The sequence below is a fragment of the Puntigrus tetrazona genome, chromosome 9, assembly GCF_018831695.1.
Source record: "Puntigrus tetrazona isolate hp1 chromosome 9, ASM1883169v1, whole genome shotgun sequence".
NCBI classification, from domain to species: Eukaryota; Metazoa; Chordata; class Actinopteri; order Cypriniformes; family Cyprinidae; genus Puntigrus; species Puntigrus tetrazona.
Window position 1 is genome coordinate 24,242,097 of NC_056707.1, and position 18,786 is coordinate 24,260,882.

The 18,786-nt window shown below is 35.9% G+C and overlaps 1 protein-coding gene across 1 annotated transcript in view; it reads left to right on the forward strand.

The window, feature by feature from the left end:
• Nucleotides 1-204: 204 nt before the first annotated feature.
• The window catches only part of xirp2b (xin actin binding repeat containing 2b), a 41,078-nt gene continuing 22,496 nt past the window's right edge, over nucleotides 205-18,786 (forward strand). Inside the window, exons 1-3 of the mRNA XM_043249023.1 lie at nucleotides 205-253; nucleotides 4,859-4,951; nucleotides 14,130-14,260. Coding sequence (XP_043104958.1) covers nucleotides 205-253; nucleotides 4,859-4,951; nucleotides 14,130-14,260 — 273 coding nt within the window. The remainder of the gene's footprint in view (nucleotides 254-4,858; nucleotides 4,952-14,129; nucleotides 14,261-18,786) is intronic.

Here is an 18,786-nt window from a genome sequence, read left to right on the forward strand (position 1 = left end):
GACACTTGATCGTTGCGGTTCTGCACGGACTTTATTTTAAGCGATTGAGTTCTGCCGCGCTGTGTTGTGGTTTTATACAGTCTCTGGTGGACTGTCTGCTGCCCTCCTCCCGTCAGCCTTCGTGTCTCTCCATCCTGCTGTGACTGCGCAGGGCATGACGCATTCTGAGCGTCCGGGGTCGTGTTTCTCTGTGGAGCTCCTGGTATGGCTCTAGATGTAGAGAAGGGATACGGCGACACATTTCTGCAGACAGGTGACGGGACGCTGAGGTGTCATTTCCCCCGATGGCGAACTGGCAACCCAGTCACACTGCCGACAGATTTGTGTTGGTTTATGATGGCTTCAGTGTTAGCTTTCCGAACTACAACCTACTGATCATTTAGTTGGTTTTGTAGTATTCATTTTAAAAATCACTGAAATAAATAAAAAAACAATAATTGACTAAAACTGATTTTATTTGTTACAATTTTTTTTTACTCTAACTATATATATATATATATATATATATATATATATATATATATATATATATATATATATATATATATATATATATATATACATATATTTACATATTTAAATTTTTACTCTAACAATATATATATATTATATATATATACATTTATTTATACATATATATATATATATATATATATATATATATATATATATATATATTTTTATATTTTTTTTTTTTTTGTAATGAAAATCAAAACAATATTTTATAGCGGACTTGGACTGCAAATGTAGCAAATACGATTAAGATAATATAACATATATAAATAGTTTTTCACCCCAGCTATGTAAAGTTGCTGCCACCTTTTCATGCTTTTATTTTTTTATCTTTAAATTTTGTTCACCAAAATACTTGGTGAAAATTGCTGTTTGACCCTTCATCCCTTCACAACAAATAGTGGATTACAAAGTAAATATTAATCCATATTTTGGCTTCCATCTTACTTTATATATTTATTTGACAAAAAAAAAAAAAAAAAAAAAAAAAAAAAAAGTTCAAAATCTCTCTGGACCTCTGGTTGAGTTGACCCGTGAGTTGACTCTGGTTCAGAATGACCCATTTGTTTTTCTTTATCCTTTTGCCAAAAGCTTTTCTTTTTGCATTTGCCAGTTGAGTTGAAAACAACACTGGACAGCGTATTATTTTGTAGTCCAATTCAATGAACCTTTTAAATAGGTCTTTCATGACGCATTTAAGTACGTTTTAAATAAGAATTAATGGTTTAAATATGCATATTAATTTTTAAAGGTGACATTTTACGTTTTTACTCTTGAATTTAAAAATGAACAGTGCAATCCATTTCATTTTTAAGTCGCATTTCTAATCATCCATAGCATAAAAGAGAAACAAGAGTGTGTGTGGGCAATGGCCACGGGGACACAAACAAATGAAATTTTTTACGTCTGTTGATGAACAGACAGTGTCGATTGTGGCATTAAATAAGATCTGCTATGTTTTTAGCCTTTTTTTACAGTGTTGCACATTTTAACCAATCCCACGCAATTCTGTTGAGCTTTTTAATGCAATGGCCAATCAGAGGCGTTCAGACGAGTCACCGCTGAAACTCATCAGTTTTGTTGAGTCCTCTGACCGAATACCGGACGCTTGCGAATTCTGTCATCATAACCAACAAAGTGCAGTAAGAGATGCATATAGCTTCAGTGATTATAACAATGGTTTGTTTCTTTTTTTTTAAAGTGCGAAGAAAGTCAAAGTCACAAAGACATGTTCTATAAATAACTTATTAGCTGTTTAAACAACTGTGGAAAGGTAACAAAAAATGATCAGTTTATAATTATCATTAAATTGTAATCATGTTCGACACAAATTCAGCCCAACTGAGCATTTTATTAGCCTACATGGCTCTTGCCTAAAAAGGCAATTATTAGAGTTTTTCTTTATTTTTTCAGGAAGCTTTATGGTGATTCGAAGCAATAATTTTAACTTGTGGAGGAAAAGGAAGCTTGTTACAGGAAGAGCTGCACTATTTTAGTCGTACTACTGTCACGCTTCTGGAAATTGCACTGAAGTTAGCAGCATCCCTACTTTTAGTTAGTCTCTCCCCACCGTTTGGCCGGAGAGGGCGGTTCAGGCGGGTTGGCGCCCTGCTGGGAGCGGAGAGACAGGGTCTCTCATATATCTTTCCCCCTGCGTCTCTTTGGGTCTCGGGTGTCTGCTGTGCTGTTTGTGTCTCTGGAGCCTCTCTATTACATCACTGACCCGGTTTGCAGAACTGTCACCCCTTCAGAACTCTGACCCGCAGAGCTTGGTTTGATGCTGAACGCTTAGTATGTGCTTGTTGCTTTCGGCTTGTAGGAGAGCGTCTCATCTGAGATCAGTCTGTACAGAGCAGCAGACTTTCAAAGGAATAGTTCATCCGCAAATGAACATTTGCTGAAAATCCAATCACCCCCGGGCCACTCAGGATGTGGATGATTTTGTTTCTTTTTCTGAACAGTTTTGCATGACATTAATTGCTCACCAGTGGATCCTCCGCAGTGAATGGGTGCCGTCGCAATGAGAGTCCAAACGGCTGATAAAACAGCGCGTTAAATCCACAAGCAATCCAATACAGTCTATTATATGAAATGAAAAGGTTCTTTGTAAGGCACAAACCAATTATTACGGGGTTTTTATATAACTTAAAATTGTTGCTTCAGAACAAAAAACAAGTTCATAATTCATAATAACGCTTCCTCCAGTAAAAGAGTCCATCCCCTGCTGTTAGATCTGTTTTGGACTGTGCTTCATCCGTCCACATTTCTTTCCTGATTTAGAGAAAACCAATAGAAAGCAATAGTATGGGTAGAGGAGGGGTTTTAGGTCAGAAATGGATGGATTTGTTACCTATGTGTGTCTTTCACTTCGTAACTGATGGAGTGCTGTGGATTATTGTGATGTTTTTATCAGCTGTTTGGACTCTTTCATTCTGACGGCACCCATTCACCTTTCTTCAAACCTTTTGAAGAAACAAACATATCTACCTTTGGTTCGACTGAGCTTCATTTTGGGTGAACTGTTCCTTTAATCTGAAGGCGCAAATGAAAGCATCACAGTCCATTGAGTTCCTGTAGCTCAACTTTTAGCGCGCGGTTCTAGCCGTGCCAAGGTCATGGGTTTGATTTTCAGTCGCTTAGGATAAAACTGTCTGCCAAATGTTGGCTCTACCAAATTTCGACAACATCAAGTATATTTGATATTATCCTTCAGTCGGCGTGAGGGTCTCTCTTTGCTTTGGCAGTGACCAATGAGCTTTTTCTCTAAAGAACTGGCAAGCTGCTGTCCTCTTCGAATCCGATCCAAACTCATTCTCTTCAGCAAACACAAAGCCACATATCGCAAACTCTGATTGTTATGCATGAGCATTTTTTTCCTCTTGCACTTAAATGACTAATGAAACTAGAAAGTGGAGGCAGAACTGTTTATAATTATTCAACGTATCACTGAAGTGAATTCATTATATTACAAATGTTTTCGTTCATGCAGCACTCCAGAGATTTCGATAAGCCTCCTATTGATTTTCTGCCCAAATAGTGTCCCATGATTCAGAAAAAAACACTTGTAAATACCAGGGATTTCAAGACTGTTATTTAAAGGCCTGGAAAAGTCATATAAAATTTTAAAAACCTTGAAATTTAATGAAAAAAAAACCTTGGGAGTTTATTCTCGCCTATTTATTTTTCTTAATGCAGTTTTTATAAAATCATTTTCGTTTTCCAGTTGCCGAAAACATGAAAAATCATGCAAATTGGTCAGAAAACGTCGGCAGCAGTCATTTAGTCTGTCACCTCTTACTCTAATCGGCGAGTGTGACAGACAGAAAAATGTCAGAGTTTACCCAAAGTCCAATGGAACCAATGCAGACTTCATACAATGTGCTTTGCAAAGCATGTCATATAAATGTCAGCAATGTCTTTCTGGATATAGAACATTTTATTGAGCCTTGAGGACAAAAAGAAAAAAATCTTAAATGTCTCAAAACAAATGCATGCATGCATGTATCATTTGATGCCTGTTGTTTTTTTATGGCTCATGCGATATAGGAGAATACGGACTTCATACTCGGTGAGGAAATGATTCAGAGCTCAAATCAAGCAAAATATGTGATTTGGTGCAAATCGCTTGAAATGCAAATGAATGCAGTTTAGCAGACCGTTACATAAAATGCATATAATTATCAATTGTCAGTCTATATCTCTCTATATTATGTCGTAAGATGAGATTTAAATGCTTAGCTTGAATCTAATAATAGCTTGAAACATAATGTAGTGCAATACAATGATGATTGAGAGATGAACGAATAAACATGCCCACATGCCTGAGGACAATCGCATTTTGTTATAACCAAGGAAACCATCCAGTAACTGTACATTTTTAATATTACTAACAATCCAAAATGCATTTGTACATTTGCTTTGCATTGAAAAGACGCGTGAAGCACAAACTGAAGATGGACGTTCGTAAAGTTAAACTAAAAGGCCTAAAAAAGTCGTGATGACGTGTAGTATATAGTTTTTTCAGCGACGTTTTAATCAGAGAGGCAGCAATGCGATATAGTAAGCTTTACAGAGTTAAACTTTCAAGATTAGATGCGGTGGCGTAATACTGATTTAACCAAGAAGCTGAGAAAGAACCACTTGACTGTTGCTTCCCCAGCATGACACCAAAGGCATGAAGGCCTCCAAAAAAAGCCCGCTGGCAGCGCGCAGGCCTGAACGAGGGGAGGGGAGAGAGAAGAAGACGGCCTGAAATAAAAGCAGCTGTTCCCCGAGGTTTGCTGAATACGCGTTATGTTTATGGGTGCCGCTGGAGCTGGTCTCCACCAGCCTCTGGAGAACTAAGAGCAGCAGACTGCTGGCGAGTCTGAGCACCTGCGGGACAGGCCCAATCCGTGGATCTCTAACCCTCGTCTTCCTCCGGACCGACACGCAGGCGGTGAGTGAGACGACCGATCCGCTGGGTTTATCGGGAACAACGTTCGGCTTGTAATTGTATTTTAAAGCAAATGCGCTGGAAAGCATGAGTTTTGACGGTCGACACATTACCCTGATAATGAGCGCTTGCTCTGTGAAGACAAATAGGAGATTTGCAGGTTTTTGCTGTTTAGGGATGAGAGTGTTTCTGTTAATGATTATTTTACAACTCGAAGAACAGCATTTATAATAACTGGTTCTAACTAGTGTGTTGTTTTGTTTTTTGCTTCTAAATATTTTTATAGTTCTTTTATCGATTTTTCTAACAAATGATTTTCAGATCATATTTTATTATTATAGTGTGACAGCAAAATTTTAAAAATATTTTTCCCTACATTTTTGCTGTCACACCACACTGACACAGACCAATTTGTATTTGTCATCTAGTACATATATATATATATATATATATATATATATATATATATATATATATATATATATATATATATATATATATATATATCTATATGCATAAATCAATATTTATTAATACTGATACATAAAGCTTATACAAATATTTTTAATTAATAATAATTATTAATGCTGTTATTATTATAAGCAGCAGCTTATAATTATAATTATTATCATCAACACCATTATATATTTTATATATATATATATATATATATATATATATATATATATATATATATATATATATATATATATATATATATATATATATATATATTTATATAAAATATATATAATGGTGTTGGTTACAAAAATATATATAATGGTGTTGATGATAATAATATTAAGAATGAATGTTTATTATAATATTTAACTATTATTATATTTATTTATTTTATTTTAATTTTTTATTTGTTTTTTGAAACATCTCTTGTGTTCTTGATTATTAAAAAAAAAAGTGAAAAAACAAAAGTGACTCAAATATTGTGCACATTCAAATAAGTTTGTTTGGAAATGTTAGTGGTTTTTGGTAACAAACCACTAAGCGTTAAACGTAATCTTAACTAGCTTGTTTGCGCTGTGAAGACTGAAATCCTGCAGCTGGTTGAGGAGAGCTGTGGTGTTTCTTTCACAATAATATGATTGATTTTTACCCAGCGCATGATAAAATAGATTTAAGTCCCACAGACTGCACTGAAGGAGGGCCTCGAGCAGAAAGCAGACCACCTTAGCAACCGCTCGGCAACACCCTTGCAGCCCATCAGTAAATTCTAGAACCGTTTCAGTGATTTTTTTTGCACTGTTTCTGCAGTGTTGGGTAATAAAAGCTTTTTTCATTTTGCTGTGAAATCCCATATTGAGCCGTTTATTGAATCGGTCATAAACCTGCTTTGCGTGAACCGCCAGCAATCTTCCTCCAGACTGATGTCAGACTCCGAGCTCCATCTTAATGACCGAGAACACAAGCTTCTCATTAAGAAGCTGTTTGTTTCTTTTTCACCTGATCAATTCTGTCACTGTCCTGAAATTGCCTGTAAATTTCTTTCCCGCTTTTCTTTTACCTCGACTCTTTCTCCGACGAATAACGAAATTGACTGCGCAAATTGCAATTTCGCTCATTCCCAGAAAGTTTTCTGTGTGACAAACACCCAAATAGAGATTGTTTCGTTTCATAACGAGGCACTTTGAGCTGATCCTTTTTTACAGGATGTGTGCCAAGTTGTACTGGATCGCAAAGACACTTTTTTTCGTTTAAAAAGTCAATTTGTGAATCAGTGGAACCATTAATCTTAAAAGGTCTTAAATTGATCCTTAAAGTCTTAAATCAAAGCAGAAAGTCTTAAAATCAGAAACTCGTGGCACGAAAAGCTGCATGCGTTGCAAAACAACAACAACACAAATCGAGTATTTTTCCCTATTAAAAATTCTAAACATCCTTAATTCAAGATACTTAAGATGCAAATTTAAAATCAACTCTATAAAACGCTAGAAAATTAACTAAAGTTTATGCTCAAAACAAGAACAAATGTCATTGAATGGGGCATTAAACCATGCTTCCTCCTTAAATTAAGCTCATTGATTTCAATAATAACCGGCAAAAAACCTTAAGTAATTTTTTTTTACATTTAATGTTGACTTTTTCGTCAAACAAGTCGATTTGGTAATTGTAAAAAGAGGCAGGAAACTATTTTCACTTAGAAATTGCTAGTAGGTTTCGCCCCAAATTTGCAAAACTCCCCACTTTGGATTAAATAATGCATTATTTACAACTCTGACGAATCGAAATGGTATTTTCTTCCAAAAATGTAGTTAATAATCTACATTTACTACTCCAAAAAGTCACATTTTGCACCAGATGAATACTTCTCTTCTTGGTGCGACTCCAAAAGTGCAGTTTGACTTCAATTTAATTCATTCAAACTCGGGAAGCTGCAGCTTCAGCGCTCGCATATATAGGTCATTCCCGGTAATATACGGTAAACACGGTATTGTCGAGATTTCTCCGCCTTTCACGAGTTCAATCAGACGTTAAGTTAAACAGGTTTGCGGCTCTCCAGCTCTCTCAGAAACCTGACTCCACCAACCGGCCCGGTTTAAAATAAGTAAGATTTATTTTTGCGGCTACTTGGCGCCTAGATTACTTCACTTTCCTGTCATGTGAGCTCGGGTCTGTACATAACTCATTACAAGATAGCCTCGGATTGTTGACACGCTTTAGACGTGAGGATTTGTACGATCTCAAGGTGAAAGCTTTCAACCAGCGCCAGCTCAACGGTAAACTAAAGCTGCCATATAGAGAGCTGCGCTAAATATGAGGAACAAGGATGTTCCATCTTCTTCTCTAGCACTGAGCCGCATTTAAATGCATCCGAAGAGCTGTTACCAGGCTTATTTTGGGTGGTGGATGTCTGTGCTTGCTCATCCTTCTTGACAGGTTGATGGGTTTACAGCAATGCAGCACGGTTAAAATAGAGTACTCTTTACCCGCTGATGTTATGTCCCACCACACACGATCGTGCATCATATGACTGCTGTGCATTTTAGAAATGTGTTTCGGCTTCAGGGCTGGGCGATTACAGCTATTTTGATACTTTTTTTTTTTTTTTTAACCTATTTTTGGTATATTGTATGTATATGCAGTACTTGCTTCACTATATTAGCATTTATGCATTTCCTTGGAAATGGGACGCTTTTATGCAAACGTGTAAATTTTATAACACAGCTCTAATTAAAAATGTATTTTATTTGGTAATAGTTTCAATGCTCGAATCAGTAATCGCCCACGGTATTTATGCATTTCTTTTGAAATTGAAAAAAAAAATGTAACCAGTCATTGTTTCAAGCAGAATCAAAATGAAGAACAGAATTTGAAATCAAAAATCTACTTAAAATAATCTAGCCATTTTTGCAAAGAATTACATTTAAGAACTATACTCATATAATTTTCATTTAAATTGTAAAAATTGGAATAAGTGGCCTATGTATTAACAGTAAGAATTAATATTAATAAATAAATAAATAAAACAATTGAATAAATGGCTTAAGTATTATTTTTATATTATTATCATGATTATTATATATTATTATTAATTTACATGCAATTTGCAATATAATACAGAGCTGTTAAAATGCAATAATAATAATAATAATTTAATAATAATATTATTAATAAAAATAAAAACATTTAAATAAATGGCCTATGTATTAGCAATAAGAATTATTATTATTATTATTATTTCATTTACATGTAATTTACTATATTAGACAGAGCTGCTAAACTATCATAACAATAATTTAATAATAATAATATCTGTACTTTTTTCTTTTTCTCATCACTTTAGGATACACTGTCTTTTTTATTCTATTTGTTTTTAGGCAAACATATAATTATTAGTGCCGTCAAAAATGTGTTGTGATTAATCACATCCAGAATAAACGTTTTTGTTTACATAATAATGTGTGTGTACTGTGTATATTTATTATCGTATTTATATGTATATATAAATACACACACATGCTAGTATATAGAAAAATATGCTGTTTATATGTTAAATGCATATCATATAAAATATAATAATATAAATATATAGATATATTTAATATATTGCCAGTATGTGTGTGAATTTATATATATATATATATATATATATATATATATATATATATATATATATATATATATATATATATATATATATATATATATATATATATATATATATATATATATATATACACATATATATATATATATATACATACACAGTACACATACATATATTATTTAAAATAAATATTTGACAGCACTAATAATTATATATGACAAATATATGTATATATGACAAAAACAAAACATGTATTTGTATTTGCGACAATCAAATGAACAGCAAAGTGGCTCCCAGTGGGAATAAAAATATTGAACAGCCACCTGATAAAGAGCTACTATTAGAGCCCTTATTAGACATCCCAGAGGCTAAGGCAGCCACGTGACTCTCTTCTGATATGCGGCACTCACTTTTCACGATCCCATAAATTCCAGGTCGATAAAATCAGGCACTACCTTCCATTTTGACATGCCTCGCCCAAATATGCCACGTCACCGAAGTAAAGCGCACGATTCGGAGAAGGTGCAGCATAATGCTAAAGCATCCGGCTAGGTCGTACGTCGACTCAAAACCCACAGGAGATGATGCATGAAACTCCACGGTGCCCTTGAGCAAAGCACTTAACCCCAGGTTGCTCAAGGGAGATAATAAGTGTGCGTTAAGCTTTAGATAAAAGCTTCTGCCGCATGACAAATAATTAAGTGAGTAAATGAAATTACCAGATGTGACACTGAAACAACTTATAGGAGCGCATAGTAATGCCTGAGCAAACATTGCAGCATTCGGAGCCATTAAAGCGTATATTTCATTTACAAATGATTCAAAAGACTGAGCTTCCAGCATGTTTCTACGCGACCGCAGAGGTGAACCCAAAAACGTGCCACCTGATTCTTCTTGATGTACCTATTTAATAAATGCTTCAGTGCCATAAATAAGTCTTTAAGTGGAACGAAATCATTAAAAGTTAATGAAGAGTCGGCTTTGCTGATCATGCTGCAATACAGCATTTTTTATCATGATAAGCCTCGCTGCTTTTACTGCAACTGCAGACAGTCGCCAACCATTAGTGCCCTCCATAATGGATGTTATACGATTATAACTGGGTGAATCTTACAAAACCTGACAAGGAAATGTTTTAGTGATTTTTCAGTCCAAAAGCAAACGAAACGATATTTTGTTTCAAGAAATTTGAGGAGATATTATCAATATATCTGGCATACCGAAAATGATTTTTGTTGACGATTAAAGGCATTCTCCTAACTAAGTTTCGATATTAGTTCTGTCAAATTTTTAATAGCATGCAATGCATTTTTTTCCAAATATTTACTGTATGTGTGTATTTATATATACATAATAATTTCGGATGTGATTAATGAATAATAATGATTTGACAGCATTGATAGATAGATAGATAGATAGATAGATAGATAGATAGATAGATAGATAGATAGATAGATAGATAGATAGAATAGAACTAAGACTAAGATAGATAGATAGATAGATAGATAGATAGATAGATAGATAGATAGATAGATAGATAGATAGATAGATAGATAGATAGATAGATCGATAGATAGATAGATAGATAGATAGAACAACACTAAGATAGATAGATAGATAGATAGATAGATAGATAGATAGATAGATAGATAGATAGATAGATAGATGTGTACATTTATATATTTTGAAAAATTAAGCAATTCAACAATTTTCTAATAAATACAAAAAAGATTATTTTATTTTTTGTTGTTTATTATGGCATTACTAGTGACTTTTTTTCCGAATATTTTAGTATTGCTTGTATTGTTTCTGGAAAATGTATTTAAACAACTTTTGTTTTTTAGCTGCTTTTCAGCTTAAAAGCTTTGGTTTGAACTTTTTACATTTTTGTTTCCTCTGAGTGCGTTTGATACGAACAGTTTACCAGAATAAGCCAGCAGCAGACTTTTGCACTTATCCTGAAAGTGTTTCGTTTACTGGCATGTGATCAGATCCCGGCTTAGACTGTCACTCTAATGAAGACACCAAAGCATTTCCCACAATGCAGCTGTCAGTGCCGTGAATGGTTTTCTTAATAACGAAACACAAATAAACCCCACAACGCATTTCGTATTCATGCATTTGCTAACACACCCAGAGCACAATCATTTATTTTAATTGCTTTCTTCAGAAAAAGATCTTTCTTCTTTTTTTGTTGAAAGTGCTTGTTAGAGCAACCGATTCTTCTATTTCAAAGCATGTCTGATCTGTTTAAAAAGTCAACGCTGAAAAAGAAATGAAGCTCTGATTCAAACCCCACTGAACCGCTACACAAAACTACACACACTGGTTTATTAGGTATTAATGCAACAAATATATACAGATTATTTGGTAACACTTACCTTAAAGGCCTTATGGTGCATTATAAAAGTAGTTTTAATTATACCTTGTAATGCATAATGCATTTGTATGATTTCATGAATAATTGTAACCACAGTTATAATGCATTGCAATACTTAACTATTCATTGTTGCACACTTAAAAATGCATTAAAAACAAACCTTTAAATATTATAATGCATAATAATTTCTGAAAATATATAATGCATTACAACATATATTATGAATAACTTTATAATGCATCATATTTAAAACTTTCTAATTAATTTAAACTGTACACTGTACAAGTTTTTTTTTTTTTACAGTCTTTCTACTTAAACATTTTGTATTTGCATTTAGAAGCAATTTCGGAATGAAAATTGTTTCTGAAATAAACTGGCTTTAAAACTATTTTCACTCAGAAATAATTACAAAGCATTGGCAAACGACACAAATTAAATATGAAATTATTTTCTTGTGAACACTTTTAATTGTGGTTTCAGTGGCAACTTGTAAACTGTTTATTCGTGGTGTACACGTGTCTATGTTAATATTGATTTATTTTGTATTAAATGAATAGCTGACAGTTCGCTTGCTCGTTTTTGGTAGATTTTTTTTTTCTTAACGCTCATTGCAGTGCATAATGGGATTGCATTCTATATGAAAGCAGGAGCGCCCTAAAATACCGTCTGGAGAAGCGGCTGGCACTGGCTTCTCAGAGAGAACGAAATGCCTTAACAAGCACTACAAAACTGCATTAGCTGTGCTGTATGTCAAAAGCATGTTCGATCTCATGTGACAGGCTACTATACACCTCAATTTTGAGTCCTTTAGAGAAATTGGGTAGTCGCACACCCACATTAGCGCATTTTTCTTCGACTGTACATCAATATAAACAACGAGGGTGGGATTAGATGCTCTGCTCGAGCTGCCAACTGCTCATTACCTTAATGAGGTTTTACAGCAGCGTCTTCATATTCGACGGTGTCTAATTGGGTTAGCGATGGGCTGACGGTGCGATTGATCTCAGTGACGCTCCTGGATGAAGCGAGAAAGCCATCAGAGTTCCTGCACCACCTCACTAGTTTTCCCGTTAAGGTCTCACCTCCGGCTATGTTTAGGCTTGTTAGAAATACGGCGTGACTTCGCCCTAAAACGACTCCGAGGCGTCTGGCCTTAGGTACGGCATTGACGGATCGCCTGTTGTCTTAGCTGGAATTGCAACCTGGGTAGCTATGCAAACTCTCGCAGTTAAATGTAGAACCAGCCATTTGACCTTTGCAAACATGACCTGTGGTCGCTTGCGATATTAAACCCGTATCTGCTCTGCATCCAAGAATATGAACTCCTTGTAAGGTGCTGGGCTGAATACTGAGCAGGATTCCTGATTATTCAATTTAGCCCGGGCTGTCGAGTGCAGAATGTTATGTCATTTTATTGTCGAGTCATTAGTGAACTGTCATTTGTTGTGGATAAAGCAATTCATCTCCTTTTTTTAATGAGCAACACAATTAAAGTCTTAATGAAGCCGCTGTATGACTCCCAGATTGCTGTAATCAGTCTTTATTGAAGTTTTTAGAGTCACGTTCCACCTAAAAAACCTGGTGCATTAATCTAAGGGTTGTTTTTACAAAGCGAGGACCTATAAATCTGTGAGTAAAACATTCAAATAGTAATGCAGATTTATATGCTCATCAAGGGGTAAATAGAACACGCTTTTGACTCTTTTTCAATACGCCCTGCAGTTAATCTCGCTTGTGTGCACTAATGACCTGGTTTCATTTGGTAGTGTTTGCCAAGCCAAGCATCGCTTTTATTGTTCATGTTTACGCTTGGTGGTTTGAACAACCCCCTAACGTTAAATTTGAAATCTTTCATTGTATGTACTGCAGATGGAGAGATGGTGTGCCGTTACTTTTGTGTGGCAGGTTTTTACCTGGGCCTGTCCATAAAACCATACTGGGTAAAAACCCTAGGAACCATCTAGAAGAATCTAGAAACTCCCACAACCGCTGAGCAGCCTATGAACCACCCTAGCAACCAGTTAGCAACCACCCAAAAGACTCAATTCCTTTGCAATACTCTTGCAATCAGACAGAAGTCAGTTAAGGCCTGTTCACACCAAGCATAATAATTATAATATAACACAAAAATAAAAGTACTGTAATTTTTAAAAATTACAGTACTGGAGTGGTTGATAATATCTTTATAGCTGTCGTTGTTGGTGTGAATGCCTTATCTTTAGCAAATAAATGCCCTAGTAACCCCCTCAGCAACAATTCAGACCACTTGGCAGCCTACCAGAAAGCAAAAGCAACTCCCTAGACTCCTGAAGACTCTTAAACCATAAAGAAGAACCACACATAATACAGCAGCAAAAATTAGCAACACCCTTAAGAGCACGCAAATAGCACCCACCCAGAACTGTTTAGCAACTCCTTAGCAATCACATTTAGATGACTCTAAAACCACTAAAACACTGCTCAAAACTGCCTAGAAACTCATCTAATCACTTCTTCAACCCTAAAAACCACACAGGACACGTTAGCCGTTAAATAAACTACCCATAACAATCTGAAAACAAATTATCCAGGCATCCAAAGCAATTAGCCAACAGTCAATCAGAGCACCCTAGCAACCCCCTAGCAACCATCAGGACGTCTTAGCACTACTGGAAGTATTTTTTTTTAATTGCATGGGCAAGCTAAACATATTGAAATCTTATTTTTTTTTTTCTGTGTTGTTTTCTTTCCACCTGCAGGTAGCATCGCAGCATCCACAAGAGTCAAGCTGGAGGAGAGCGCTCACGCCGAACCTGTCCCACTGAAAAACCGCGTAGCTGTGTACCAGGCGGCGGTTTCCAAACAGGACAGAACAGGCTTCTCCAGTTCGGTACGTTTCATATACACGCACAAACACAGGTGAAAACCGATCGGAACATAGGAGATTCGTTTAGGATGGAAACACCAGGTGTAAACAGCAATCTGACCGCTTGTGAATAAATTGCAGGAGAGGGATTTTAAAGGAATAGTTCACCCAGAAATAAACATGTGTAGGTGACTTTATTTTAGCTGAAACTGTTGTCCTCGGTTATTCTTAAAATGCAAGTCAATGGCTAGCAGTTTTTGAGAATGAAAAAAGTGTATCAAGGATCAAAAAAATAAATACCCATGGCTTCTGATAATAGTTTTTGTGTGCTAGAAACTGAACATTATTTTTTTTCAACATTACTACATGTAATTTAGAGCCACAGGTAAACGCTCCAGATTGATGGCTGGTTTACAAACGAATCGTTCTTTTAAACCGGTTCTTTTGAATTCACCAAATGAATCAGTTCAGCAAATCGGACTGAACCATCTAAAGCAGTTTCAGCCACACAAATCTACTCAACTGAAACTCACTTTAAAGGGATGAAATGAATTTTTGGTATTGTTTACATATAAAGGTGAGCTGCTAAAGACTAGTTGGTTCTCTTTTTATGCTGTAGACGGGTAAAACATTTAGGATCTTGCGTTGCATATTTGTTATAACAATTTGGGCTTACCTAATCTCGTGAATCGGCGATTTCAACTTTCGAGGAAAAGAATCAGATTTGCCCGTTGCCTGAGGCTGTGTATTAAAGGTAATAATGTTGTAACTAATGTTCAGTTTCTTGCGCAGACCGATTGTTTCGCTTCATAAGACCTCAGTATATCAAGAGGCGCATTCATTTATTCATAGCATTTTATGAATCACAAAGGACCATGGCTTCTTTGCTGTTCCACTCAAGACAAATAATGGACGGCCCGAAGGAGAGTAAATTAACGGCAAGTTTTCATTTTTGGGGTGAACCGTCCCTTAAATTCCAGGTGTAAGCGGGGATTACGTGATCCTGCTCCATCACTGTCAGCCATCAGTCATATTTAGACAAGCCTTAAGATCTTCTGTTGAGCAGACTAACGCTATTTGCTCGGCGCTTCCCATCCGGCTGTCTGAGTGCCATCAAATTGATCAGCCAATATGATTTCAATGAGGCAAATGAGGCACTCGTGCAGCACGCAAACTTGTTATGTCAACGTCTCATTAGAGCAAACGATCAAGGCTGATAAATTCTGACTGTTCCGCGTTTAAACACTGCGTGAGGACCGAGCACTCGTGTCAAATTCATGTATAATTCTCAACGCATTGATTTATACAGTAATTGCCGCCTTGATACATCAAATCACAAAAGAAACCAGTGTGCGTTTGATTTGCGCCCCTCGTCGGGGTAATGGAGACAGAACGTTTGACAGACAAACGCGGTGATGAGGACAGAGAGGCAGACAGAATGAATTAGACAAGCAGTGGACTTCAGCAGGCAGTGCATTATGCAGAAACCCCAGGTCTCCAAGGATTTGGCAAGGTCTGGAGAAATCTCCTAAAAGAGGTTTCTTAGAAGCAGAATTTAGTGACGTCAGTAGTCGCTTTGATTCAGGCGCCGTGGCTGAGATATGAGAAGAAGACCATCGCCTGTATTACACGGGGAAGAAAAATCATTTTCTTCAACAGTATTTGTTTTCGATTTCCAGTTAAACATGTAAACACTGTTAAAACAAGAAACATTTAATTAGGAAGCTAAATGAAGTAGCGTGAAAGTTGTTAAGAGTAAGAATGTATATTACCGTTCAATAGTTGTAGTTTGAGAGAAATTAATACTTTTATTCAGTAAGTGTCTGTTGTAATATTATAATAAAGCAGACTTGACTTGACTTAAATCGATCGAATATTACACATTTATAATAATAGCAAATAAATGTTGTTGCTCCTTTCTGTTTATTAAAAAGTCCTGAAAAAATGTATCACATTTTCACAAAAATATGAAGAAGCAAATCAGTTTCCCGAGCAGCAAATCTGCGTATTACAATGATTTCTTAAGGATCATGAGACTCTGAAGACTGGAGCAATTATTCTGAAAATTCAGCTTTGCATCACACAAATAAATTCTATTTTAAAATGTAATAAAATACAAAACAGTTATTTGATATATTAATAATATTTTACACATTTTTGGGTGTTTTTGACCAAATGAATAGTGAGCATAAGAGACAACTTTTAAAAACATTTAAAATTTTTAAACATTACTGTATGTTTCTATACTATGCATTAGGTTTCTCAACATGTATTAACTGTTTTTATCTGTTGACAAAAATGTTAATTTAGTCACTATGTTTCTTGTCATATTCTTTGCTTTTATGAATGTATGCTATGTCTAAAAACACTAAATAATATTACCGGAAACACTGGCTTTTTTAAAAACTCTACAATAATAGCAAATAATGAGTTAGCTAATATTTAGAAATTGCAGTGATGGGAATTATTCATATAGAAGAAAGAAATTAGAGACTGTTTAGCATATGTTTTAGTATGTCTTATGTTTAGTGTGTTTTCAGGGCAGCAGATCATTTGTGAGCTTTTTCCGATAGCTTTAAATAAATCAGCACCGAATGAGGTGAAGTCTTGAAGTTTTTCTTCTCGTCCTTGACACTCTAAAGGCAGGGTGAGGTGAAGGGCCGAACGCCTCTTTGCGCCCCACAGCAGAGAGGTCGTGCGCGTGTGCGGTGACATCATTGTTTTCTATGGCTTTGTCACAGTGTGAGAGTGAAATGTGATGATGGCTGACTAGAGGGAGTTCAGAACCTCTCCAGAAACCCAATTCCCTCTGTCTCGCTCTCTTTCTCTCTTTTTGGCCGGCTGCTAAAAACAGCATCGCGCGTCCGCTCTGCACCAGTGGAGGTCAGATCCCTACAGGAGAGTAAAAAGTACAGAGAAGTTACTGTTTCTGTTCAAATCTACCGGTAGTATTAGCAGCGTAATGTCGGCTCATCCCTTGGTGTTTTAAGTTATGGTGTTGGTGATAGATTAATTCCCTTACAAGTCAAATATAAAAATTTTTAATGCAAAGTGCATGCGTTCAAGCTATACGTTATGTTGTTGATAGAGCTTAGCTTGTGTTAAACCTGGAACAAGTTAAAGTAATGGTTTAAATACGTCGCTGTGTTATTTAAAGCGATAGTTGCGGTGACTGCTGCAGTATGAGAGCATTATATAAGACAGATAATATAAGCCACTATGACCTACGAAATATGTACTCTGAGGGTGTATGTAAAATTGTAGCAAGTAAAAATAGCATTTCGCTTTGAAAATACAGTAAGGCCAAAAGTGCCTATTTTCTACGGAAATTGGGCTTATTGTGGATGATGCTTACGTTCAGAAAAAAATTTCATTTACCAGCCATTAATGTTAAAGGAATCGTTAACCCAAATAGGAAGGCTTTCTGAAAATGTAGTCACCCTCTGGACATTCAAGATGTAGATGTTTCTTCATTGGAAGAGATTTGGAGAAATGTAGCGTTGCATTGTTTGCTCACTCATCCTCTGCGGTGAATGGGTGCCGTCAGAGTGAGAGCCTGTAAACACATCCAGTCCATCGGTTCTGATGTGAAAAGCTGTGCGCTTGTGAGAAACAATTTCATCAAGGCATTTTAACTTTAAGCCTGGCTAAAATATTGCTTTATTGTAAGAATCAGGAGAGAAATCTGCACAGGTAAATCACCTGTTTACAAATAAAAACAGTTCTAAACAAAAATGTGGGTTGATTTTGATTGGAGAGGACTTTGTGAGACATTAATTAATAGACTTTAGCGGTGTCGATTATTGTGCAGATTTTATCAACAGTTTGAATTCTGACGGCACCCATTCACTGCATATGATGCTACTTTTCTCCAAAACTGTTGAAGAAACACACATCTTGCATGCTCTGAGGTACATTTTTAGTATATTTTCATTCTGGGTAGTATTCCTATAAGCATTGCTGTCAGACAGTCTGTGTATATTTATGAATGTTTGTTTTCATATTTATATTGGTCATGGCAGCAGTTATACGTCAAATGATGGAGAAGAGCGTTATAACCGGGCATATATCCAGATGCAGTGTAGTCAAGTGCACTTTCATCAATTTAAAGAGCTGATTCAGGTGTCTGGATAGCAGTGCTGGAGTGACACTGTACAGTGTGCCTGATGTATCCTGCATCTGATATGTAGAACTCATTTGCAATATAGAACTCCGCTTGCACTGCATTCGTTAATTTTGTAGATGGAATTAATTAGCGAAATTAATAAATAAAGCAGGCTTTAAAACAAAGCAGACGGCATGCGCAAACAAACAACACCTCCAGCAGACGACAGCATGGAAGGGTTAACAGGATTGCTGAGTAAATGAAACCTCACAGTATCAGGGCCTCACAATATCAAGCCATGCAAATAAGACTGTCATGCAAAATCTTCAAATGTGATTTTGTAAAGCCACAGAGATAATGAGATGAGGGCTGGAATCTGTGCTTCTGTGTGTGTGTGTGTGTGTAAGCCACATTGTCTCATGAATATATGAATATTTTTGTTCGA